Here is a 26845-nt window from a genome sequence, read left to right as displayed (position 1 = left end):
AGAGACTGTCTCAAACCCACACAATATTCTACAGCTCTCTATATCATCTTTGGGTCTTCTGAGTTAACTGGAAGGCATACAGAAATACATGTAACCAGACAGCTTGTTATTAACTTTGTTTCTGAGGAGGCCTATGTACATTATTTATTCAGGCAGTTGTAAGAAATAGAGTGCTCTTATGTAACATGGTCCACATTTGACAGATTCACATAAAAGTATGCAGTGGTTATGTCAGTGCATTTGGTCATATCACACCCTGCTTTTATTATATTCATGCAGAAATGCAGTAGACATGTTTCCTTGCCATTACAATTTCTTTTGGAAGAGGGCCAAAACAAATGCAATACAGTTTTGCAAAAAGGGCTATTGCAAGGTTCTCACACAATGTGTATTTTGAGTCCTTTCTGGGTTCTAAGCATGTCTGGGCATTTTACAAAATAAGACTTCTCTCTGCTTTAATTTTGTTCACTGCTCACTGCTTTGGAGCAACTGGAGTTCTGCAACAGTGGTTAGTTCCTTCTTCAGTAATACTTGGTGATGTGGAACAACTGACAGGACTGACTCTGTGTTCTCCAGCCGGCACAACTGTATATTTTCATAAATTAAATTGATTGAATTCCTTATATAATGTAGCTGCAAGCAAGAATTGCAGACCTGGAACTCTACCTTTTTCTACAAAGCATGAATAATGATTACTTCTTAGGTGGGTGTGCGCAAATTCTTGTTTTATTAGATCAGTCTCACAAAAGAAAGACTGCACCATGGATGCCATAGTTATCTATAATGTACTATCAAAACCTAGAAAAATTACTAGCTTTCTGAGGTTAGTAATTCATCACATTTTTAACATATCACCCTCAATTTACTCTTTTTTAAAATCAATGTAAATGATGTATCCTAGCAAGAATGTGGGGAATCTTAGTTTTTCATCAAATTTAAGCCTCTACTTGCCCATACATCCAGTCTAGAGAAAACAGGTCACAAATCCTAATTCTGAAATACTTGCAACTCATTTGAAGTATTCTGTAGGACCACAATTCCTTTTTCTAAACTGCTCTGGATTTCAGACATCTCTATAATTGTATGATTTTCATATATATAAAAAAAAAACAACAACCAACACACCCAAATCCATAAAGAAAACCCTACAGAGGATACTGAAGAATGGAACAATCAAAAGTGGAAAAGAAACAAACATCTGTTTTTCTATAGGTATGAATGGAAATAATGGAACATAGTAATGAGCATGCAAATATTTCCTAGAGAGGTAGTATTATTAATCCACCAGCTTCAACTGAATAATCTTTTCATAGCACCTTAATACTAATAACAAAATAAATTACCTATTTAAATGGAACATTTAGTCTGCATTCAATACAGGCTTGTCATGTTGTCACAAGTAAGTTAATAAACAAGTGCATATTAAATTAGAATATGGGGAAAAAAATGTACAACTACTTGAATCATCTGAGGGGAAAATACATATTTTCACTAATCATTTTAAATTGTTAAAAACCTATTAGACAGTGAGATCACAGTAAACACGCAACTTCAATATGCTCTAATTCTGTGCTATTTATGAGATTTAAGCAAATATCAGTGAGAGTTTTAATTTGGATCTCCCAACAGCTAGACAGGATTATTGTGAGTGTAATAGTTTTATGTTCAAGTGGGATTCTGCTGTATTAAACTCTTTGTTAAGCAAATCAGTCAAGCTCTCTCTCTGGAATTTTAATTTGCACCTTTGTAGAAGAAGAGCAGTGTTTCACTTTTAATGTTTGATTATCAGCATGTACTCTAAAGAGGCAAGATCTTACCACTTAATATGAGTTTTCTTTCATTTTCATTTGAGCAGAATTATATTTTAGTGTAAAAAGCTTATGACTGATTTTAGTTATGTATCTCCTTGATCATTTTATTTGCAGTAAAAAATGGTCTGTAAAAAATGTTGCTTAAATAAAATCATTTCAAATGGAATAGCTGCATCTTTTACCCAATAGTAACCAGCAGTAGCACTTTCAGCAGCATCGCTAGAATTTGTTCAGACACAGAAATACTTATCTAAAACTTCCATGACAAAGCAGCTATTGGCAAGACTCTTCAACTTTTTTAATACTACCCATTGGTCTCATTATGATTCTTTTCTGCCAGGTAGGTAGCACTTAAGTCAACAAAGCCTGTTTTTCAGATTCACTTCTTACTGTTTCCAGTCCAGAATTTGACAAACACTCCTAAGCCAAGAAGGATTTTCCCGTTCCCGAGTTCTCTGACAATTCCTTTGAACTGCCAGGTTCCTTATGCACCCTGCACACACAATCTCTTTGGTTTCACCAGAAAATGCAACAGCAGCTCTGGGTTGCACCAAGGACTCTGAACTCAGAGCACTTGAAACAGGCCAGGATCTACTGACCTCCTGTGCAGAACCAGGGTTACAATTGCTTCTCAGATTTTCATATGGTAGACAACTGACTGAACTAATTCCATCTTTAAAGTCGAGTCTGAAATCTTTAATACATATTTATTAAACTGTTTAAGAGCAGTTATGTCTCTATCATAAGACTCATAAGAATGACTAAAAGGCCATAAGCTAGTGATAACTAATCATTTGAGTGGTCTTATGGGCTACAAAAGCTAGAAGTTACTCTTAAGTTCTTGCTCTAAACACTGAATAGAAGCCTAAGCTTTGGCTTTATATACGTAGGTGAATGTTCTGGATGTTCTGGAATGGGCAAGTCTTTCACTCTTTTGATATCTTCATGTCTCCTAAGTAGACAGTCCTAAACCTCAGAAAATAATGTGAATAAAAGATCAGTCAAAACTGATGTATTCCCCTAACTCTTTTACTTTTCTTTAGTTGTTCTGTTTTTTGGTTTTGTTTTGTTTAGGTTTTTCCAAATAGAAACCTTCATTCTGTAAATGTCTACTCAATTTTTGCTGCTGCTGAAAGCCTGGAGAGTGTCAGTGAAAAATTAAATGTCCTCTGCCTGTTGGATGGGAGCCTACGATGAACATATTTTTAGCATAGAAGTGAGCAGACAATGGGTTTGAACATGCAACCACTTATGACCTTCTCTGAGACACTGCCACCTTATCATATGGAAAGGGAGAAGGAAGCTTATTTCTCTCATGATGAATCCAGGAGACAATTCTTAGTCCTCCCTTTTATTCACCACATATTGGGCTAACTGTGTCAAACTTTCTTCCAGAGGTAACATTTGAGTCTTAGCTAATGTCACTCTTAATTAGAAATGAATAATGACATACCTTATACAAGATTTTATTCCTGACTTCAAACGGAGCTACCTGGGTTTGTTTGGTGTCTTTACTTTGAAGAAAATGTCTTTTATTACTTATTTTAGTACAACACATTAAAATCAAATATCTCCTGTAGCAAAACGATTCAAGTCCCTGGAACTCAAATAATTTTCTAATAAAAAATGCATGAGACAAATAAATGCACTTTATGTTCCACAAGAAAAGGCAGTTTCAACAGGCTAATGCTCAGAGAAAATTCATTTTATCAACCAGCCATTTCATTCTTTGGTGCTGTTACAAGCTCCTTGCAGTTGCTAAGCAACCATAATTCATAGTACCTTTTAATGGATACTCTGCTACTGCTGAGAACATTAAGGTGAAGAGAATAAATGCCTTGGGTGAATCTTGAAATCTTTCATTATGCATGTCATTCTATTTCTGTAATGCTATAATGCTGAAATGTTTCTGTGGCAGGAAACTGAGTTGTGGTAATTGCATATTCCACTCATATATGTTTTGTAAGCAGAGCAGCACGTACTTGTCTAAAATGAGCTATTTCTAACATGATTGAAATTGGACTTTTCTACTTCTAAAGGTAGTAAATAAATCTAAGGGAGAAAAAAAAAAATGAGTCTAGAGTAAAATGTCTTGAAATTTTCAGCAAGAATGACAAAATCCTACGGCATAAATTGAAAGTAATCAAACAGGCTTGATTGTAATGCACAGTGGTATGTGAATATATGGTACACAATTGAAAATGCAAAAAACACAATAAAGAAACCATATATCCTGTGCAACTTGCATCTTTTTAGAACAGATGAGATTCAAAGATGGGATACGTGTATGCTAGATCAGGCATCCCTCTCTGTATTATTAAAATAAACCTGCTTTCAGCTGAATCCAAATGATGAATATTACACACATTTCCCACCTTGTTTTTTAGGGTCCTCACTCCTCTTGAGAAATACCTCTCCATACAAGCCAGGGGTGCACTGTTTTGAATGTGATTACACAATTTGCATTTTGCAAATATTTAGTAAAGACAATAGAAAGTAAGATAAAGTCCTCAAGTACATTCAGTGATGAAAATCACTACAAAATGGATTTGTTTCTGTGGGTTCAACTTGTGTTCTGATCCTGATGATCGTCTTTCATACCTGTGTAGACCTAATGATGAACCCTTAGGAAGCAGCTATACTCAGATAAGAAGTGAATTAGTTTTTCCCTGTTTTGAATGTTAGATTGAGTTTTGCATTTTATTTGTTTTAAAGAAAAATACAATTAGGCTCAGAAAAAAACTTAACACACATCTTTTCTGTACACCTTCTAATTTCATGTCCCTCTTTACCTTCCAGGGCTTGTTACTGGAAATACCAAAGGACACACAGTATTTTCTGATCTCTCCCTCAACCACTTACAGCCTACCCAGGTTAGTGGACTCAAATTCTTCTTGAAGCATCATTGGCCTCGATCCTGTGTTGTTTACGGAGGACGAGTCAGAGTGCTCTTACAGCCCAATCTGTTCTGATGCTGGAAGGACATAGCCAAACCTTTTGCTTATTCTATCTAATTGTTGAGGAGTGTTTTAAAATCACCTTTCTTAGTCTGATATTTTTTTATGGTTGATGAATTTATTCCTATTCTGGGAAATACGTTTCTTACATCATAATTCATCATGATGAAAGATCATATTCTCTCAATGTTCTTTTGAAAAATATTTCTCAAGTTAGTAATGTGGGGGAAGATGCTGCATGAATATACACAGATGAAAAGAAGAAGCTGATGGGGATGCAGAGTGAAGACAGAGACTTCACATCAACATACTTTAAACTCAATCTACAGACCTGCTCTGAAAAAGTAATGTGCCCCATTTTATTATGTTGGTCCACAGTGTCTGTTCCAAAGTGGCTGTTGGCGGAATTGCAGTAGAGGCTGAACCTTCCTGTCAAGATTCCATTACCTGCTGTGGCTGTGCAACAGATGGCAGCAGAGGGGCAGTCTGACAAAATGGTATCTGACATATATGTGTGTATGAAGCAAAGGTGTGTCACTGAATTCCTTCCTCCGTGCAGAACAAAATGCACCCATTGACATTCATCAATGCTTGCTGAATGTTTATGGAGACCAAACAGTGGATGTGATCACAATGAGGTAGTAGGTGGTAGTTTCAGTAGTGGCAACAGTAACAGTGGGTTAAATCTGCTGATGCAAATTTTCCAAGAGTGGCACTCAGGCTCTTGTCCAGCACTGGAAAAAATGCAAAGCTAAGGGCAGCGACTATGCTGAAAAACAGGTTTTTTTTGTTTGTTTGTTTGTTTTCTTTGTTTGTTTGTTTTGTAGCTGAATTTTTTTTCTCCATCAAATAGTGTTATTACCTTCTTTGTATCTGGCATAGTTTCCATGGGATTAAAAAGGCACTAATTCTGGAGCAACCTACATACTTGTTGAACAGCGTAACAGTTAACCCACACATCGTAACAACAGGAAAAGTAAGAAAGAGTCAAGAGGATCCAAATTTGGGATGATGAAAAGTTAATGTATAAAGAAGCCAAACCAAATTATTTATTTCCATTTTTCCTACTTCTCAAGTATTCATACATCTTCACTTTCGACGAAATGAAAGCAGACTTGACTTTTCTTTCCCCCTCTTTGAAAGCATACTTGACTTTTCTTCCACCCTCTTATCTTCTCCTTCCCTCTTTAATATTTCTTTTGTTTACTACTAGTGACAGGAAACAAGAATGTATGTTTCAGAATCACTATCTAAAAAATGGTTATTTTCCAGTAAGAAAAATGCTGGTTCCCTCCAATCATTGATGGCTTCTCCAAAAACATCCACCAAAATCAAATAGTGAGACAAAGGAGCAGTGGCCTAGCAGTTTCATTTTCAGAGACTGTTTCACCCTTGTAAATGTAATTTGCTGATGCAACTCACACATTCCCTTTGCTCCAAACATTCACTATATGTAGTTTTATTAGAGGAGTCCACATGCACCTGAAAAATGACTCAGAAGTTCTGTCTACTACTGATTCTCCTTCTTCAATTCTGCTGCTTGTGGTTCTACTGTTTCCAGTAGCATATACGTCTCAGAGAGTCTTAGAAGACAGAGCAGATAATCTCCTCTGAGTGTTCATATTCTTGTTTTTAGGCTTTCAAACCATGGGAACAAATAATGGAAATTTCACATGGAAATCTGAAATTTTAGTCTTCCTGAAAATTATTTTGCTAGATTTCTTGGAATAAATTATGTCTACAGAAAGGCAGGGCCAAATCCAAGGGCTTGTGTCATTTGAATTTAGAATAATGCTTTAGGTACAGCAATATGCTGAATTCTTCCTACATATTTTCACTGAGAGCATGGTGAAATGCTAGCAGGGGCTGCCCAGAGAAGCTGTGGATGCTCCGTCCCTGGATGTGTTCAAAGCCAGCTTGAATGGGGTCCTGAGCTGCCTGATCTGGTGCTGATCTAGCAGTTGTCAACCCTGCCCACGCCACAGGGCTAAAACTAGTAGATCTTTAAGGTTCCTTTGAACCCAAGCCATCCTATGACTCAGTGATTCTTGTGATATTTCACATGTCAAATTACTTTTTCTTGAAACATCTAACTGTGAAGTAAATACATGTTGACTATTTCCCGTGTTGGAAACTTGCTTTGGTCATTGTACAGCAATACAAGGATCAAAAGTAAGAAAAGAATTCAAAATTAATCTTTTAATCTTCACCATGAAGTAAAGGAAGAGGATACTTCATAGCATTTATCAACATAGGAAGAAAGCAGCAAACCGAGACCTAACCACTAGAAGGTCACAGCCAATAACATTTCTGCAAATAGAAATGGGTTTCAGAAGCATCAAATGCAAATTACTATTTGCTGGAGTATTTTAATAGAGTTCTACGTCACATTACAAAATGTTTAATTGTAACCCCATTTTAATAACACCATCTGATTAAATGAAAAGACGTCTTGCTGATCGCAATTACAATCTGTCAAACTGCATATTTATTTACAGTTTGGTTTCCTAAAACCATAAGATAAAAAAAGGAAACTCTATTCATCTTGTCAGCAAACTATAATTATTGTGTATCCTTCTGTCAGTTTCTGCATAAAACTTTTGGTTCTAAAATGGATCTAATTATAACTACACCAACATTTTTATAAATTCTTGCTTTCTCTTCTTTCCCTTATCCTCCACCCCTCTCTCTCTCTCTCTCAACAGTGAATTCTTCATTGTAAACTCAGAAGGAAAATATTCTGCTATGTCAATCACATATTTGTTCTATTTTATCTTTTCTATCCTAAGTTATTGTTAGAATACAGAAAACTCTATTCAATATAAATGTTATTTACGATTCTGCACATTTCTAGCACTGCACTCAAGCAAAGCCACTGGAATAGGACTCCACTGTTTTTTCTGCTTTGACATTAATGTCTTGAATATCAGCAGAGAAACTCTTTCCAAGTATATCATGTAGCTCATCTTCTGCAAAGTCTATTTATTGTAATTTATAACCTTTCACAGGAAACAGTTTGCCAGACAAACAAGAAATGAGTCCAAATGTCTGAGCACCAGTGTATGTATCAAGCAGTTACAGAAATTACATCTCAAAGAAAGATCTATTAAATCATCCAGCCCATCTCCCAGCCAGTGCAGGATTTTCCCATTCATTTTCCCAGTGCTTTAATGCTACCCGTGGACTATTTGGCTGACATTACAGGTTTTTCTCCTTAACAACTTTTACCCACTGTTTATTTTTATCCCATTATTTGCAGTGACATTCCTTAAGTATGATTCCTAAACTTCCATTCCTTCAGAGTAACTTTATAAGTAATGGACGGTGACAAATAAATATCATACTGCAAATATGCACATAAACAATTTCATAAAATAACACACTGTAACTTCAAGAAGAATTATTATCTCAGTGTAGGTTATGGGCTAATGCGATCTGGATAATGATTATATGCTAATAAGATTTGGGAAAAGCTGATTATTTTTCTACTGTTTCTTAAATGGTCAAATCAGACGTGAACCAAAACAGACTGAGTTGACAGACAACCTCTTGATTATTTATTTCCTATCTGTTCCATCAACATGTATTATCTACCGCTCATTCTTAGATAAATATACATTCTATAAATACTTATATAAACCCTTCAAAAATAAAAATACCTAAAAGTCAGCTGAAAAGAGTAAATTGTCCATGCTAACCTCCACTGTCTGCTGAGTTTTAAGTATACAATGAACTAGACAAATTTTTAAGTTTGAGGAACTGTACCCAGAGTTTGCCTGAGGAGTCTGAGCAGTTTTCATTAGAAGAATTCTCTAAAAAATAAGGCAGACAAACATCTGTCAGAAATGACAAACATTGAGAGTATTCTGCTTATGGGCGGATGAATTTTAAAGTCCTCTCCTGGACTAGATTAAGGAAGAAACCTTAAAGTTCCTGTTAGACAAATTTCTGTTATTTGGAAAGTAATATGACATTAACGCTACACTGAGCCAGGATCCAGGTTACATCACACTTTTTTCCTCTAGTGCAGCTCATTATTTTGATTATATGATTACCAAAATAATATAAACACAGCTTGCACTAGTTTTTCAAATGCTGCAGAGGAAATATTTTAAAAGCTCAAAGGTACAATGTGAATCATTACTGAAAACAACATTGGTTGAAACACCATTTGATATAATCTAGAATCTGAATTTTCTGAATTTATAAATAAATGGAAGCACCTGCTTTAGTGCTACTTCTGTCCCTGCTGAAATTCTGGGAAAGTCCCTACTAGAGTTGGACAAAGCACTTCCGACAATCACACTGGGATTTTCAGGCAGTAAGAGCTCCAAAAATGGAATCCAGAGGCAAAGGATATGAGCTATGGAGTTAGTGCAACAACACTGCACATACTTAAAGTCATATTGGCTTGGTCCACGCTGAGAACTTTCTCATCTTTTCTCCTCATTGCATTCATGAAAACTGATGGCAACTGAGAAGAAAAGTGTGCTCTGCAAGTGTCTTGCAGGCACGGGACTGGGAGGCTGGGGCTGTACAGCATCAAACTGTGTGGTTAAACAGATGCTTCATTTCCCCCTAGAGCTGACTGTGTTTCAAGGGCAAGTGAAACAACCCTCATATGTTTTTCATGGCCCTTAAACAAGGCTGTTGTAATACTTCCAGGTAGTGTGATAACTTAAAGGTCTCACTTATCATTACATGCAGACACGACAATAGCTCTATACTATTATGTATACCTCATGACAGTTAATTCTTGCCTTTATTATATTTGAGGACTTTTTCTAGTTCTAATATTGAAAGTTGTCTCTTGCCACATTACTGCCCAACTTCTTGTTACTGATCATCACTGATGAAATCAGTTCCTGGTAATACTTTCATTATTATGGGTCCTACCAGATAGTTATTTTCTTCCCCTCTTAAGATCTGTCTCTTTCAGACTTTTTCATCTTGGCACTCAGCTGTATTTGCATATTGTGCATTATATTTTGCTGGATTTTTAATAAGGTACTATTATTAGTACATTACCTTCATAGCTAATTACTGACTCCAAAGCACTTCAAGACAAAAGAAAGGCCCTAGGGAAGAATAAAATGCTTCTAGCATTTCAAATGTTATGGTTTATTTTTCCTGGAAAATGCAATTTCATAAAGTTTTACCAGTGTTTATTTTACACTCTGTACTTTCTGTGGGGCAACTTAAGCTGCACTTAATATCCAGGTCACCAACAAGCCTATTGCACTAAACACTTACTGTTACTTTATAAGAAAGAGGAATACAGTAAAATTCATTAAACTGGGATCCCGTACTTGAGTATTAGGGCATGTGTAGAAAACAGAAGCTTAGTTACTGAGTTAATCTCTGAAATTCTTTATGTGTGAATGAAGGTAATTTTAAAGTGCATTAGAAGGAAGTCCCATCTCTGCATAAAAAAAGAGCTGCATTCTCACAGGGCCTGATTGTATAAATCCTCCGTACTCAGGGCTTTTGTTTTTGTTGCTCAGGACCAAAGCATTTAATTTAAACTTCTTTTAAGACAAGGTAAATTTTGTAAGGATAAAGTGAAGGGACATGTACTTCCTTATAGCAACTGGTAGGGAAGTGTAATTGTAAAGACTGAATATGGAGAAGACTACTCCTGTCATCCAATAGGTATGGCAGATCTCATTTCAGCAACTAGGCTACTTCCCTTATTAAATTAACTAGCAGAGGCAATTATTTATAAAGTTACTAAATATCAGACTCTGCAACATCATTCATATCCTAAAGTTCTGGTAAAAATGTATGATTCAACCACATGCAGTACACTGTATAAATCTGTTGTATCTACTTCAATAGTTTGGCACTAGTTTCAGTTCCTGTTTAACATACAATGCACTGAAAATCAGTTAAGAGCATTCATTTTCATATCTCTACTGCCCAATTCACAAAGTTATAAATGCTGTTCTAAACAGGTGTGTGAGTGAGGCTACATAGATGAGATCCTAAGTGGCTGTAGTACAGGATTATTCCAGCAGTGGAGGTTAAAGGTTTACGTGCTGTCCCTAGAGAATCTCAGCATGAGAAAGGGCATTTATAAAGCATATCTGTACAGATTTTGTGTTAGTGAAGGGGAAAAGAAACAGACAGACATCAAGCTAAAATGAACCTTTGTGTTACTGAAGGGACCTGGGGAAGAGTAGAGATCCTTACATTTCACAGTTGCCTTGAGAAAGAACAAGGGATAAAAATAGGAAATGTTATTTTTTAGATTTTGTTTTCTCCAAATATCAAAACACTGCCAAGTAGAAACTTTTCTTCCTACAGAGTTATACTTGCTGCTGCAAAAAGTCATAACAATGTTGAGGGAAAACAGAAACAAGGGCACTTAAAGTATTGTGAAAATAATAAACCAGATGAAAAACAGTGTGAACTATTAGCTGGACCTCTTAAATTCTTTCAAGTCATTAAAAAATCAAGAAAATCAAGCGTGCAGTATTTTTTCTAAAGTATGTTAAAGTAAATTAAAGTTTTTCCAAGTATGTGTGACTATATAAATTCACTCTCCACTTCAAACATGCACGAAGCTCTGGGCTGCTGTTGTCCTAGACTTTAGCACATGCGAACTTCCAGCATGAAAATGGCAGACTGAGTTAAAACCCTGCAAGCCATATTGGAGTTCTGTCCATAAAACGTATCTTTCTGCCCTCTGAGCAAGATAACAAGATGAGATGAGATGATGAATGCAGTGCAAATCCATGCCAGGGGTTCAGTTACTTCAGAGATTCAGATGATGCAAATACATCCCTTTAAAAAATAAAAACAAGTGGAAAGACATGCTATTCCACCTGATGCACATAAGTATCCTTTTCCTCTGCACTGAGGGCTTCACCTTCCTTTTTGTCCTCACAAAAGCATCTTCACAGTTTTTGAGAAAGACTTTTCATTCCTATTCCATCTACATGATCACTAAAAATTTATTTTTGCCAAAGACTGAGTCTTCAGAAACATTTCATTATCTTGCTGCTCTCGACAACTACATGCAATGTTAAAAGCAGCAGATAAAAGTCAACAATCTCTCTTGCTGAAACCCCTGAAATTTTGACATTTTCTGAGAGCTAAGATTTTCTATTTGCATACTCTATTATCTGTTTTGTTTGACACATGCAGCTATGATTCTGCTTATGTATTAATCACTCCTGTGAGTACTTCACAAGTGAGGTGCTGCATCATATACCATCTTTCAATATCATATACCAGCTTTCTGTCTTCACTGCGTTCCTTGTGTCTTAGCCTGCGCCCATGCCAGGGGATCTAGTTAATGAAACATTTAATACTCGTACAAGGATACTGTTATGCAAGTTCATGTAGCAAATAAAGTCCTACTTAGAAAATGTGTAACTGTTGTGAACGTAGTTTACCAAAGCATTTTCTATAGAGGGTGGTTTTCAAAAATAAAATATGTCACATTGTTATTTCTTCTTGAAATTACACCAAATCTGCCTTCTTAACTAGCATGTGAAACATATGAGCTACACTGAGTTTCAACAACTACACTCACTTAAGCACAATGCTTAAATCAACAACTTCACTGGCAATTATAAAGACGAGGCCTGGAAGTACACCTCCTGGAAATGGGTTCTGGTCATTTGTGATCATTTTTCTTGCAGAGATGGGCGAATGTTTACCTGCTTTATCTTTAATGTAAGTTCTTAGTAGTTACAGACAGAAAGAAGTTTTTCCAGATGCTTTAAGATCAGAAACAAAACTCAGCTCATGAAAAACACTAACTAGAAAAATTCTCACAGCAATTCTAGTTCTAGCTCTGAGGTGGGGTCCACCAGTACCCTGCAACTACAGGATGCTGATTTTCATTGTAGGGGAAAACTGCAAAGTGTTATCAGTTGAGGCGCTATCAGTGACATCGGGTCTACCACAGCATAATGTTCATTGCCCCTAAGGGAGAAGAGGACCCACAGGAAGGTTCTGGTCCCTTGGCTGCAGCTGGAAGTTCATTAGACCAGTCCCAGCTACAGCAGATCTGTTTAAGAGATGCCCTGTCTTGATTTCAATCCTCAAAAAAACTCACAGCCTTCACAGAGTATTAAATAAATGGCAAACCTCTGTTACTGTTAAAAATGCGTGTTCTGTTTCCAGTCTGATTTTAAACAGCTTTACTTCGTAGATATTGAAAGTTTTAATTCTTTTCTTTCCTTCTTTCCTTCTTTCTTTCTTTCTTTCTTTCTTTCTTTCTTTCTTTCTTTCTTTCTTTCTTTCTTTCTTTCTTTCTTTCTTTCTTTCTTTCTTTCTTTCTTTCTTTCTTTCTTTCTTTCTTTCTTTCTTCCTTCCTTCCTTCCTTCCTTCCTTCCTTCCTTCCTTCCTTCCTTCCTTCCTTCCTTCCTTCCTTCCTTCCTTCCTTCCTTCCTTCCTTCCTTCCTTCCTTCCTTCCTTCCTTCCTTCCTTCCTTCCTTCTTTCCTTTCTTTCCTTTCTTTCCTTTCTTTCCTTTCTTTCCTTTCTTTCCTTTCTTTCCTTTCTTTCCTTTCTTTCCTTTCTTTCCTTTCTTTCCTTTCTTTCCTTCCTTTCCTTCCTTTCCTTCCTTCCTTCCTTCCTTCCTTCCTTCCTTCCTTCCTTCCTTCCTTCCTTCCTTCCTTCCTTCCTTCCTTCCTTCCTTCCTTCCTTCCTTCCTTCCTTCCTTCCTTCCTTCCTTCCTTCCTTCCTTCCTTCCTTCCTTCCTTCCTTCCTTCCTTCCTTCCTTCCTTCCTTCCTTCCTTCCTTCCTTCCTTCCTTCCTTCCTTCCTTCCTTCCTTCCTTCCTTCCTTCCTTCCTTCCTTCCTTCCTTTCTTCCTTTCTTCCTTTCTTCCTTTCTTCCTTTCTTCCTTTCTTTCTTTCTTTCTTTCTTTCTTTCTTTCTTTCTTTCTTTCTCTTTCTTTCTTTCTTTCCTTCTTTCCTTCCTTCTTTCTTTCTTTCTTTCTTTCTTTCTTTCTTTCTTTCTTTCTTTCTTTCTTTCTTTCTTTCTTTCTTTCTTTCTTTCTTTCTGTCTTTCTGTCTGTCTTTCTGTCTTTCTGTCTTTTTTTTTTTTTTTATAGCACAGCAAAAGTCTTCTACTAGCATATATGCAATTTATAAAACCTTGATCAAGTTACATCTTAATCAGCTTCTCTGCATATATTTTCTGTTGCCTTACTGATGACAAAACATACAGCAGACATCAAAAGTAAGGGATGATAAACATGATGTCCCAGAGCCCTGAATGGAATAAATCATCATAATTCCAGAGAAGACAATAAAGACATGCCAACTGACATCAGCTGAAGATTTGGCTGTGTATCCTTACAGTACAAAACATGCACTAACTGTTTCAACCTTTTGTCACATAAAGCTTATTGCAGTGAGATAACTCAGCTTTGTGGGGTTTTGTTTGTTTGTTTTTTACTTTTTTAAAAAGAAAGACATTCTACAAGAATTAAAATGTGGCTTAATAGGAGGAAAAGAATATTTTTACGCAAGGTATTCTATGACCTGAGCTTTATAATTCGGTGGTTCTGATGGCAATAATTCACTGCAGTAAAATTTGGGGTAGCAGCAGGTCTGTGTAGCATAACAGTAAATTTTAATGTAAACTGAAGACCAGAGCCTGGTAATGAGACACAAATGTGAAGTATTCACCAGAGACTAAAAGTATCTTCCACCACTGCCATGCAATACAAGCTACTAAAAGTATCCAACTGTGATGCAAATCTCAGCACTCAGGTTAGAAGGGACAAATATTTTGTGTTGTTATGAAAATAATTCATTTTGTTCATCAGCACCGTAAATTTCCATTTGACTCAGTAGTTTGCATTAACTCCTAAAAATGACAAAAAAATCAACCACATAGGTCAGCCTCAAGACAAGTCATGAAGACTGAATTTAAACTAATATTTATGAAGCTCTTAAATACATCCCAGCTATAACAACAACAATCTCCTGTATTGGATTTCTTAGCAACTGCACTGTGAATAAGAAACACCAGTGTCATTCCACCTGCAACGAGAAATGGAAAAAAAAGAAAAAAAAAAAAAAAGCAGCTGCCTTCTTTTCTTCAATATTACACAGTGGCACATTTTGTTTAAGATGTTATTATCTCATGGGTGGCATATCTAAAAAATATAGTTCACGAAAATGTATAGTGTAATGGCATAGTGTAATTGTTCAGGTGTTGATGAATTGGAGCATAATGTTAAATAATTATTCATTGGCATTATTCTTCTGTCACAGTGTGGAAAAAAAAAAAAAGCTTTTTATTGCTTTTTTTTTTTTTTTTTTTTTAATAGAAGGACATGAGCCTTTGTGACACACATTTTATTTCAAACTAATACTTCTATTATTCCACCATCTGAATAATTATAGCTGATATCACCTACTCTTCAGTGCCCTGGAAGATCTTTAGCTCTAGTCCACTGTTACATATTTTATGCATTACGTGAAATAAAATACCTCAAGATTTTGAAAATATTTATTTTTAAAACAGCAATGGAATTGTCTGTAATCACATTTTCTGCTCTGCTTTGAAAGCAGCATTATTCAATATGCCAGTGGTCTTTTTCATAAGAGCAACATATTAGAAATTCATGCTGCTCTAATATATCAGAATTCAATGATGTACTGCACTCCCTATAGACCTAAAGAAACATTTCTGCTTCAGTTTCATGTGTCCTGCACATTACCTACTGATGTGGTGGTTGTCAAAACAGTTGTACAGGAGGCTTTGAATTCAAAGCATATTTTGACTGTATACTAAAAATGACAATAAACCTAAGTATATACATTATGCTGGCGTTTGTTGCCCGTGCAAGTAAAGCATTTGGGAAATAAATCCCCTGATTTTATTGCCTTTTAACATCTTTTGCACTTTAAAGTTCAAACCCAGGAATTTGAAGCTATCCAAGAAATTGAAGTCTCTTTTATTTCTTTCTTGCAAATTTTCTATAGTACACCATCACAAGTAACATCTTCAAAAAGATCAGAACAGGGATGAACTGAAAGCATTCCAAAAATAGCTTTTCTTTCTGTATCTGAAAACAACAGTGTGATTTTAACCCTGGTTTCTTGAGGAAAAAGGAACCATTTATAGTATATACTAAAGCTGAAATGACAGTAATTTTGTTGATAGAAAGGACACACAGTAAAACTCACTCTATACAACACATCTAGAAGCACATGTCAGATAAATGCCCATTTTCATAAGATGGTGTGTATATACATGCACTTATTTGCAAATGTTGGAAGAGTGTTTCTTGTAGTTCTTTGAATATTTTAGGAAAATTAATGCAGAGAAGTGCTGGCTGGTCAAGGCCTAAGTGAAATTGAACCAAACCTACATTCAATTATAGTACACTGGAAAGGGATTGTTATTCTATCATGTAAAAACAAACATGCCTACAGAATACCAAGATATGTTCATTAAACAGTGATAGCTGTATCTAACCAAATCCAATTAAGAAGCAGGAATATAAGCCATGTCTGTTTGGAAGAAGGACCTTGGAGAGCTGCCACATGTGGACCACCAATGCTGGGGCTGGACTATGCTGCCATACTCACATCCTTCATTAAATCTGTAAATGTCTCAACCCCCAATAACCAATGCAAATGCAAATATAATGAGCATCTGAATAAATCTGTATGTGTCTGTACAGTATAAATGAGTCTGTGTGTTGCGTATGTATGCATGTGTATGTCACCTAAGTGGAAAAAACTGAATAAATAAATGTAGAAGCCAACATACGAACTGACAGCAGAATGCCGAAAAAGGGAAATGCTAGTGATTTATTTTTTCAAGTACTGGGAGTACAACAGCAACTTCAATCAATCTAAAAACTTCAAAGGAGGTTAATTCCAAATTTAAGTGCCAGACAGTAATTGATAACAGGAAAATTTCATCTCCCAGCATTGTAAAATTTTTTCAGAAAGAATTCCCACAGTGTAAAAAAACTGTAAGAAGCTGATCCATAATAAGAATTCACTAAGCCAGAAGTGGGTTCTTATTGTGTGTGTTTAAGCCCTTCTACAGAGAAGAACGCTTACGGAACTTGGGGGCAAATCCTGCAATCCTCACTCCAAGAGATTTCAGTTGTAGCTTGGAGGGAATGCTGTACACTATGAAACCATAGTGTAAATGAAATGCAACGGTGTACAAAATGCTTTACTACTTTGCTTTTGAGCTCAGTGTACTTCCTTTCTCTCATTTAGCTAGCACTGATTAACACTTTATCTATAAAAAAAGCAATTGAAATCCATTCATTGATTCTAATGCTGACAAAACGTTAGGTATTGTTGTTACAATACCAACAAGGTTTAAAAACTTGTAAAAAGGAAAGATGTTGAAACTAAAAGAATAATCTTCAATCAGATGCACATTGCACTGCAGCTGAATTTGTCCTACTGCAAGTAAAATTTGCTGAAGATGTGAAATTAATTAGGGATAGAGAACTGCTGACAGTTAGAAATTTTTTTCTAAAAATACTTATTAGTGCCCTGAAAAATGAAGAGAGATGCACAGTTCTAAGTGATGGCTGATATACTAGAAATTATACATAACAAGGGTTTAGGCAGATTGGAGAAACTTATATATTATATTCTATGCAGGGCTTTATAAAAGTGATTTAGGCAAACAGTTGTTAAATGGATCAGAGTTTGATGAGATAGTAAAAGGGAAACTTGGAGATAAGTAATAGCGAGAAAGAAGAGGTATACTGGAGAAGAAAAGTTGTAAAGTTTCTGGATTATAAAGAAGAGCTTCAATACTATGTAAAGAATGCTAAATCTACAAAATCCTGTTTTTCTTCATCAATGGAAGGCCAAAAGCACAATGGAACCATTCAATTCACTGAAGAAGGCACTGAATTCACTAAAGAATGAACTTAAATTATCTCTCTCAAGTTAATTCCTCTTGTTACCAAATTCAAATCCGTGGAACCATACTGCAGAACACTATTTGAGCTGTACAGAATTGTGGTGTTAACAACCTACCAGTTGTACTAATGTGAAATGTAGCTTAATCCCCTTGACAGGCAAGACAGCTTGAGCTAAAACTATTGCTAGTTAAGAGGCCCTCTTGCGTGTGAAGGGCAAGCAAGTTAAGGATAACAATGGAGTTAGCCCATGATACATTAAAGATCGTGCTATATTTATTGAATGAATCCTGAGAAATGACTGCTTAAATTTAATGCATATTTTCCTGAGTTTCTGATTTTTTTTAATTTTTTAATTTTTTTATTTTTTCTGATCTATGCTAAGTCCCAATAGCTAAATTGTCTAGCTATAAGTTATATTATTCAGGTCTTTTTTGCATTTGCCCTAAATGCAATAATTCACTGTGATGTTCTACAAACTCTCAACCCCTTAGTTCAGAGCCTGTTGCAAGAGGTTAATGCGAAACATCAGAGCTTAAAAGAATGCATAGTTTTGAGCCATAATCATGGCTCAGAAGAGGTCAATCCAATGAAATGATTATCTTGCTGGAGTGCCGTGAGTTTCTCTTACTTTCTTGGGTCCATTCATAGTTCTGATCCTGAGCATCTCACAAAGATTTAGCTCCTGTTCTTTGACATATGCTTTGTAGAAATGAAAGTAAAATTAAAAAACATTTCCACAAAGCATATTTAATATTTCTGCATGAAAATCTGTCCTCCTACCCTCACCTCCCACTATTGAACATAACCCTGGGGTCAGAACCTGACCTCAAAAATGAAGTATGCAACATCGTAAATCAATAATATCTAAGCAACATATAAGAAGCCAAAACTAGTCCACCTGCTGTACAGCTTGATGGACATTCTCAGAGCGAATGCAGAGCTCCTTGCAACCATGTCATCTTTATTTTAATTAAGTTGCAGTGAGGCCCTGTGACAAGGCAGATTTTAATTGCAAACTGTTTTCCTTCCAACTTACAATCTCAGTTCTTTGGTTAACCTGGCTTTCCCCCAGCCCCTGACTCTGAGGCTGTTTGCCTGTGGGGCAAATGGGGAGCTGAGCTCCAGTCTCTTAGCCCTATACCTCCACATGCTGCTCCAATGCTGATTTATTATTTTATTTTAGTCAATACAGTGAAAAGCTAGTGAGGTGGAAGCCTTAAAAGCCTCAGTCCTTAAGCACAGAGCTTCCCAGCTGGGACACAACTCACTAAATCTCTGATTGTCTTCTTGGTGAGAAGCCCAGACAATAGGGCTAGGAAGAGCAGATCCTTAACTTCGCCTGTCTGGATCTGCAGTTCCATTTAGAAGAGTGCCTGGAATCAAGTGAGTCCCACACAACACCAGGCCCCATTCCCTACCAGGGGATTTTATACTTTCTGGTTTAGAATTTGGTGTCAGCATGAAACAATGTCCTTCATAAAAAGGTCTTGTACGGAGCTGGTACGCAGGCAGTATACTAATTATTTGTAGAGCCCACTTGAAAATGTAACATGTAAAGTAGCTCTGCAGTTGTTGCAAGCAATTTAGTATTCAAAGAAGTGATTTATTATATAAAGCTTCCTAAGACTACAACCATAATGACTATCTGACAGATTTTATAAGCAAATTGTCCAGTCACTTAAATTGGATTCTGTCTGGATACGAACTGGAAACTGTAAAAAGGCTATAAGATTTGGCCTAGAATCAGAAATAACATTTGCTGTTTTCCAAACGTGTGGTAAACAAGAAAGAAGATATTACATTTTTTGTACATCTTTCAGTACATGCTAATTAGAATGGAAAGATACTCATAAGAGAAAAAACATAGAACAACAGCCATCTGGATCCAAATCTTGCTCCAATAAAGTCAAAACCCTGGGCCTGCTTTTGTCATTACTTAAACCTGCATAATGTAGGGCTTATACTGCTCCAGACAGTGGGTATCATCCTGGCTTTGAAGAATTCACCTGTAAAATCCCCACTGCCTCAAGTAGGAGGAGCATTTCACAGTATGATGTAAAACTGAGCATCAGGTCAGCTTGCTCTATGACCTGTGTGGAAGCTACCCCTGATTCTTTATGTACACATTTTCACAACTTAAAGTAGTAGAAAAGGGAAAGACTGAAAATGCTTACCACAGAGAGTGAATTGGAAAGCAGTGTCCCATCTTGGCCAAGCATGTTGGAAACTGTAATTTCAGGTAAATCCATGTTTTGTGGGTGGAATGGAAGTAGGCCATTATGGTTCATTGGATGACACAGAGAGTGATACCCAGACTCTATTTCATTCAAGTGTACCAGTGAATGGTCAGGCAATGACGGAGGAGTGATGGGAGGTATGTTAAAATCTTCACTTTCAAGACTTGGGCCAGGAAAAGACTGAAAAACAAATACAGAAATTGCAATGAAAATCACATGAATACCAAACAATAATAATAACCAAAATCACACAAAACAAACATTAAGAGTCCAAACCGCACACTGCTAATCAGGAACTTCAACTTTACAGAGAGAATATTTTAAACACCCACAAATTATAACAGTGGAGTTTCACTATAATGTATGGAAAAAAATTACCTCTAAGGCATAAGACTCTCTGATACTTTCACAGCTTCCACTAGAAAGAGACTTTTTCTTTTTTTTTAAAGAAGTTGAATTCAAGCAGATTTCAAGGGTCGTATTAAAATTTTCTAAGAGTGATCATACAGCTGAATATCTTTTTCATGGGGATTGTGGTAAAGGGAATGCAATTTATAAAATTAACATTGGCTCAAAATGGTTCACTGGACTCCCTGACACTCAGATCATGAACTATCCAGTAAGAAAGAAAAATACTGCTTTTAGTCTTACAACAGAACAAGGCATTTGTTCTGCCACAAAGAAAAAAAAATATAGAAACAGTACACACTTTGTATGAATTTTCTTGATATTTATAAAAATACATTTACAATGTCTCAAAAAATACAGACTTTTCTTAATCTATAATGTCAAACATACATACATTTTGTCAGCCATATAAATTAGTTTTTCCATAAATCAACTGTTTGGTTGTCCACTGCCATTAAGTCATAGAATTGCTCGGGCTGGAAAAGACCTTAAAGATTATCAAGTCCAACCACAACTTAACCATGCAAACCCTCACTCTAACAGCCCTCTGCTAAATCATGCCCCTGAGCACCACATCCAAACGGTTTTTAAATACATCCAGGGATGGTGACTCAACCACCTCCCTGGGGAGCCTATTCCACTGCTTAACAACTAAAGAAGTTTTATTTTAACAAGTAAAGAAGTTTTTCCTGATATCCAGACTAAACTTACTCTGGTGCAATTTGAGGCCATTTCCCCTCATCCTGCCACCTGTCACCAGTGAGAAGAGACCAACCCCACTCTTGTTGTAATGGCCTTTCAGATATTGGAACAATAAAGTCGTCCCTCAGCCTCCTCTTCCCCAGACTAAATAGCTCCTTCAGTCACTCCTCTTAAGGCACATTTTCCAAGCCCTCCACAAGCATTGTTGCCCTTCTTTGGAACTGCTCCAGCACCTCAATGCCCTTTCTGTACTGAGGTACCCAAAACTGAACACAGTACTCGAGGTGAGGCCTCACCAATGCAGAGTACAGGGGCAGGATGTCTTCCTTAGTTCTGTTTACCATACCATTCCTGATACAAGCCAGGATGCCATTGCCCTTCTTGGCCACCTGGGCACACTGCTAGCTCATATTCAGCTGATTTTCCATCAGCACACCACAGTCCCTTTCCATCAGGCAGCTTTCCAGCCACTCCTCCCCAAGCCTGTAGGGTTGCATGGGGTTGTTGTGACCAAAATGCAGGACCCGACACTTGGCCCTATTGAGACTCACACAGTTTGCCTCTGCCCATTGATCCAGTCTATCCAGGTCTGTAGTGCCTTTCTCCCCTCTGACAGACCAACACTCCCTCCCAACTTGGTCACATCTGCAAACTTACTGAGAATATATTCAATCCCCTCATCAAGATCATTAATAAAGTTAAATAAATAAATGTTAAAGAGAAGAGGCCCTAATACCAAACCCTGGGGGACACCAGGGGATACTGGCCGCCAACTGGTTATCCAACTGATATTGATCCAAGGAAAAGCCACAGGCAAAGTCAGAGCAATGCACCAACAAGACTAATTGATATTATTTATCTACATTCTTCATGGAGCAGGTAGGCTCACTTGGGGAATAGGGGTAGCTGTGCTTTGATTTCTTAAAGGGAAAAGGTGAGCAGCATTAGATGCATGATCCAAATGAAGAGTTAAAGACATTAGTTACAGTGGTTCAGTCACTTTGAACGTCCTTTTAGAAAATGTCAGTCTTTGTACACGCCACGGCCACAGTCCTGAGATTTATAGCACAGAGAGGCTAGCTCCATTGCTTTTGCTCCTCTTCTAAAACATGGCACTGCTGTAGATTCTGCCTTTCTTTAATCTAGAAGTGCAAGGACTTAAATACATTCCGCAGCTGCAAAGTACCTTCAAGAAAGATGAAAATGAGGCAGTAGTTTCAAGGAACAACTATTAGAAGACAATGTTTTCCCAAATACAAATTTGGTGTACGAATTCATACAGAAGGACAAGGGAAGAATTAATGCCCAATTATCAACAAAAAGGTTTTCATTAGTTATCATAGTAATACTGTCTTCCCCAATGTCTATGGTTACTCTTTTACATCCATGTATGAGCATGGATATAAAAACTTTAGCAATCAACAGTAAAAAGTGTTTCATATAACAAAGAAGTTAGTCCAGGGCACATTGCCCTACTTTGGGTTGCCTTGGCTGTTTCCCAAAAAGGTTTTCACTTCTGGTACTGATTATCTTAGTTCAAAATAAAACAGAGATGCTAAACTGCAAAGACAAAAGTGAAACTCCAGAGAGTGAAAACAACAGGACAGGGTTTGGCAGTGATATCATTACCCTTACTTGTGAGGAGTTTGGTTCTATCGATGTTTTATAGCTGTATTTCTCAGAAGTTTTCTACCTCCCTGCCCATTTACTTATGGGTACTTACAAACTCCTTATGGGTGAGCTGGTGTGAGTCTTTGTCCATTTCTAAGAGGTATTTGCCCCTGCTTTAGAAACTGCCAGCAGAGACATCGCCAAGGGAGGAAATATATACAGTAAAATATAACCTCAGAACATGGAGAGAGGTTTACCTATGGTAAAGAAAATATGTCATGTTTGCTCAACCATAACAAATCAGCTGTGCAAAACCATGTAAAGTATTATGGACTCTATATACACCAACTATTTGCTGACTACTTTTACACAAGACAGATAATGAAGAAGAAAGGTCTCAAAGTGTCCAACTCAAGAAGAACAAAACATCAAGGAACAGAAATGAAGAGACAACACCCATAAAGGTGTTCTGGACCACAGCTATCACACACAAAGATTTGGCTGCCATAATACTAGTGAGTTTAAATCCATGTACCCTACATTTACCACGAGTGATTTATGTGCTGTGGAAATTAGACATTCTGAGTTCAGTGCTGTCTTTTCCACTACCCCAAAGGACTGATAGCCTCTCCCCTGACTTTTTAAGTTATAAAGAAGTGTTAATCTAAGATTTGATTTCTCTCTCTCTCATGCTATCCTACAGTGAAAATACCTTGCGCTTCATCTTTGCTGAATCAAATGTTCCTGCTCAACATCTTCCAGAAGAGGAAGATCTACTGTGAAAGGAAATATTCCTTAACAAAACATAAGTAGCCTGGATGTGCCTACACATCTAATATTGTGGGTGTTCAGCAAAACAGCTATTTTATTTGTGCACCTTTCTTGCCTGGAAGAATGGACAGTCCAGCTTTTGCTGTAATTAGACTTTGATTTGCTGTTTCAATTGTCTTTAATTAGTAACACTTAAAAAATGGTGGAAGCAATTGCACTGCATTTACGACATTAACTTCATTTAGGGAAAAGGTAGCAAAATACTAGTGCCATAAAATTACACAATTCAAATTGTGTCATGTGTAACTGTATATATCATGCGGACTAAACATTTTAAATACAAAGTTTCTCTGGGGCTATTTAAAAAAAAAAAAAAAAGTTATTGCTTGAGAACTGGTTATACTGTACTTGTTCCCACATCAGCATTGATTATACTTGAGGAGGCTTCTGAAAGTCGTATGAGTAGTGTAGGCAATAGTAACATGGCAAAACAACATATAATTTGTATGGCGTATGTACTACTAACTGTAGTAAATATAATCCTATCATACTATGGTAATGACTGGGAAAAAAACCAAAAAACCAGATATAGAGCACAAGTGCTTCCTATACACATACTTCTAATTATTTTTCCTTTTAATATTATTCAATAAAAAAACACAAACTATTTGTCAATTTCAAACAAACTAGGCAGAATATAAGTACAACTCATATGCATCAGTAATAATTGTGGCCCACAGAATTAGCTTTTCCTAGAGCACGGGGAGAAGGATTACAGTCTTTCTACACTTCCCTCCAGGTTTCTTGCTTTCAAGGTTAGCATTAGCATCAGCACAATTTTCTGCACTTAGAAAGATACAGAACAGCTCCATTTCATTCTAGTGGTCACAAGAGTGCCAGCAAACTTTCCTTTTCACTTTTGAATCAAAAAGAGTAGCTTTATTTACTTTACCACAGAGCTGCCAGGAACTTTGCCAGTGGTTGTGCTTTCATACCATGACTGTGGTAGTGGTTTTTCTCAGCTCTTCAGTTTAGAGGAACTTCCTAGCTCTTTATTACATTATAGAGAGGAAGTCCTCTGCACAGTAACACCATCAACCCCACTGCAAAGCATTGAAGGAATACACAGCTTTAATTTTATTTCATACTAAAGAAGATTTTCACTACATCTGAATTTATTACAAGTAGATTTCAGTGTATTTCAGATGGGAGCTACACAGTGGATTCTTCAGAACTAAACATCCTTTAATTAGGGCTATTTAGTGAATCGAAAATATCAGCAAACCATCTGAATCAGTGATGCCTTCACAAACCTAAAGGACAAATTTCTGTGGTTTTGGTTAAATACCTGTGACATTTCTGCCTCTAATGATGGAAACGTCATAAAAGAAGTGCTCTTTGTGATAACCATCCTGAGATGAAGAGACCTAAATACCTACACCACTTTAGCCTATAATTTTATGAGATAAGCTTGCCACAATAAAATGATATGAATGCTTAACCCTGAGTCACCATCCTACCAAAGTCCAAGCTTTTGCTCCTGAATAATGACCTTCTTGGTCTGCTTCAATTTATCTTTTATGCCACTTAGCCTTGCTAAATCCAGCAACAAGACAGAGAAGAGGATCAAAACTGGGGATATAGACTCATCTCAAAAGCTATGCATTCTGTAACACTAATACCACCAACAAAATCTTGCATTTATATTTTTTAGAAAGCTAGATAGTCATTATCAGGATAATAAGGAAAACGCTTCTACAATCTGACTGCATAAGAACCGAAGAAATATGGAGAGAGAAAAAAAAAAAAAAGGAAATAAAGACTTTCTGCTTAAATAACCTACATCGATGTCTGCATATTTGCCAGAAAAATGTATGTTTCAAAGAAATTTAAAAAAAGAATAATTAAAAAGCAATTAGAGAAGGGAAACCAAAGATACCATAAACAGACTGACCACAAGAGGCAGCAAGCATTCAAAGATCCGATATAATTCTATTCAGAAAAAGCAAAATCATTACTATATGACAACACAGCAGAAAACATACACTAAGAAAGTCTAATCTGTGTGCTCAGTGATTGTGTCAGTCACCGAATGTGCACTCAACAGATGCTAGTATTAGCAACAGTTCTTTAAAAAATTGAAATCTGCCTATAGATATTTTCTTTAAATGAAATGAATGGTACTGCCAACTATGTAGAGCGTGTCTTAATTTTTCATTTGCACCAAGGCTTCTGCATCTGAACTGTGGAAAAATGCCAGTTTTTAAAAGATAGATGCTTCAGGCTGTCTCCTCTTCTATTATTGAACACATTGTTACATAACTGAAATAGTTATGAATCAAGAGTAATGTAAAAACAATGAGCTCATTAGAAGAGGAAAAATTGCAGTGTACCTTATGCACATTTGAATGCTGGGATAATATATTTGAGGGCAGACATTTCTAGAAGTTTTAATAGGATCAACTTTATCTCTAATTTTTAAATGGAAGACCTTCAAAAGCAAGTGTTTTTTCAGCTTCTTTTGTCTCTGCATGAACAAGACTTGATAGCTTTAGACTACAATGCATTACTGTGGAAACCTTCGGTCTGTTACATAAATCATCTTAACACTCAGCAAGAATTGTCCAACAGTGCCATTGATATGTTCAAGTCAATGATCCTGCAAACAATTTTTTTTTTTTTTTGTGCTTCTTCACATGGCAGACAACAGTAATAAATCATATTCATTTTAAAACATACAATATACTAATTTATCAAGCAACACCTATCAAAATTGTATTACAGGGGAAGGTATAACTTTCTTCTATTGCGTTAATCAATTTCTCTAATTTACATTAGGTAAAGGGCAAAGCCTCAAGCAAAACATTAATTTTCCAGTACCAGATGAATTCTATTTTCAAGAAGCAGAATGTGCTGACAATGTTATTATTGATTTAAAATAATCACAATTTCAAAGTTAACTGAATTATGTAGACAAGAAATTCCACTCAAGAATCTTTTCATTAATTTTATTAATTTCATATATATAAACTATAGTAGTTCATTGCAAAATGCTTTCCAATGAAGATTTTAAATTGACTCACGTTTTAAAGATGATAATGAATAGAAACATAAATGTTAAAAGAGATTACAAGATTTGGGCTTGGCAAATATCAATACTGTTATCAAAGCATTTGAGCTTCCCTTCACATAAATACCCAGCTGTGCAGTTTTTCAGCTTAGAAAGGTGGAGTAACTTTTCTCTTAAAGTGCAAATCTTTTTTAGAATTACTAAGCAGAGCCCCCAAAGCAGCTCCTTAGGAAAACTAAAGCTCTCAAGGTACACACAGAGCATCCTTACCTCTCCAACCTGGTGCTTTGCCTAGCTCGCCTGCACCACACTCTTACCCTCATAATGCATCCCAGTGAGGACCCATACAGAGTACTTGTAGCCACCTTTTCACTTCTCTCCTGAAAGGCACTGTGAGTCACTTGG

General features: G+C 36.5%; 1 protein-coding gene across 2 annotated transcripts in view; it reads right to left on the bottom strand.

The window, feature by feature from the left end:
• TOX (thymocyte selection associated high mobility group box) overlaps positions 1-26845 on the bottom strand; it is a 216823-nt gene that overhangs the window by 67114 nt on the left and 122864 nt on the right. For both annotated transcript variants that reach the window (XM_015855652.2, XM_015855653.3), the window contains exon 3: positions 19816-20058. In XM_015855652.2, the coding sequence (XP_015711138.2) occupies positions 19816-20058 (243 nt within the window). The remainder of the gene's footprint in view (positions 1-19815; positions 20059-26845) is intronic.

The sequence above is a fragment of the Coturnix japonica genome, chromosome 2 (genome assembly GCF_054131305.1).
Source record: "Coturnix japonica strain WE chromosome 2, WE-NBRP24, whole genome shotgun sequence".
NCBI classification, from domain to species: Eukaryota; Metazoa; Chordata; class Aves; order Galliformes; family Phasianidae; genus Coturnix; species Coturnix japonica.
This window is presented reverse-complemented; position numbering and strand designations above follow the sequence as displayed.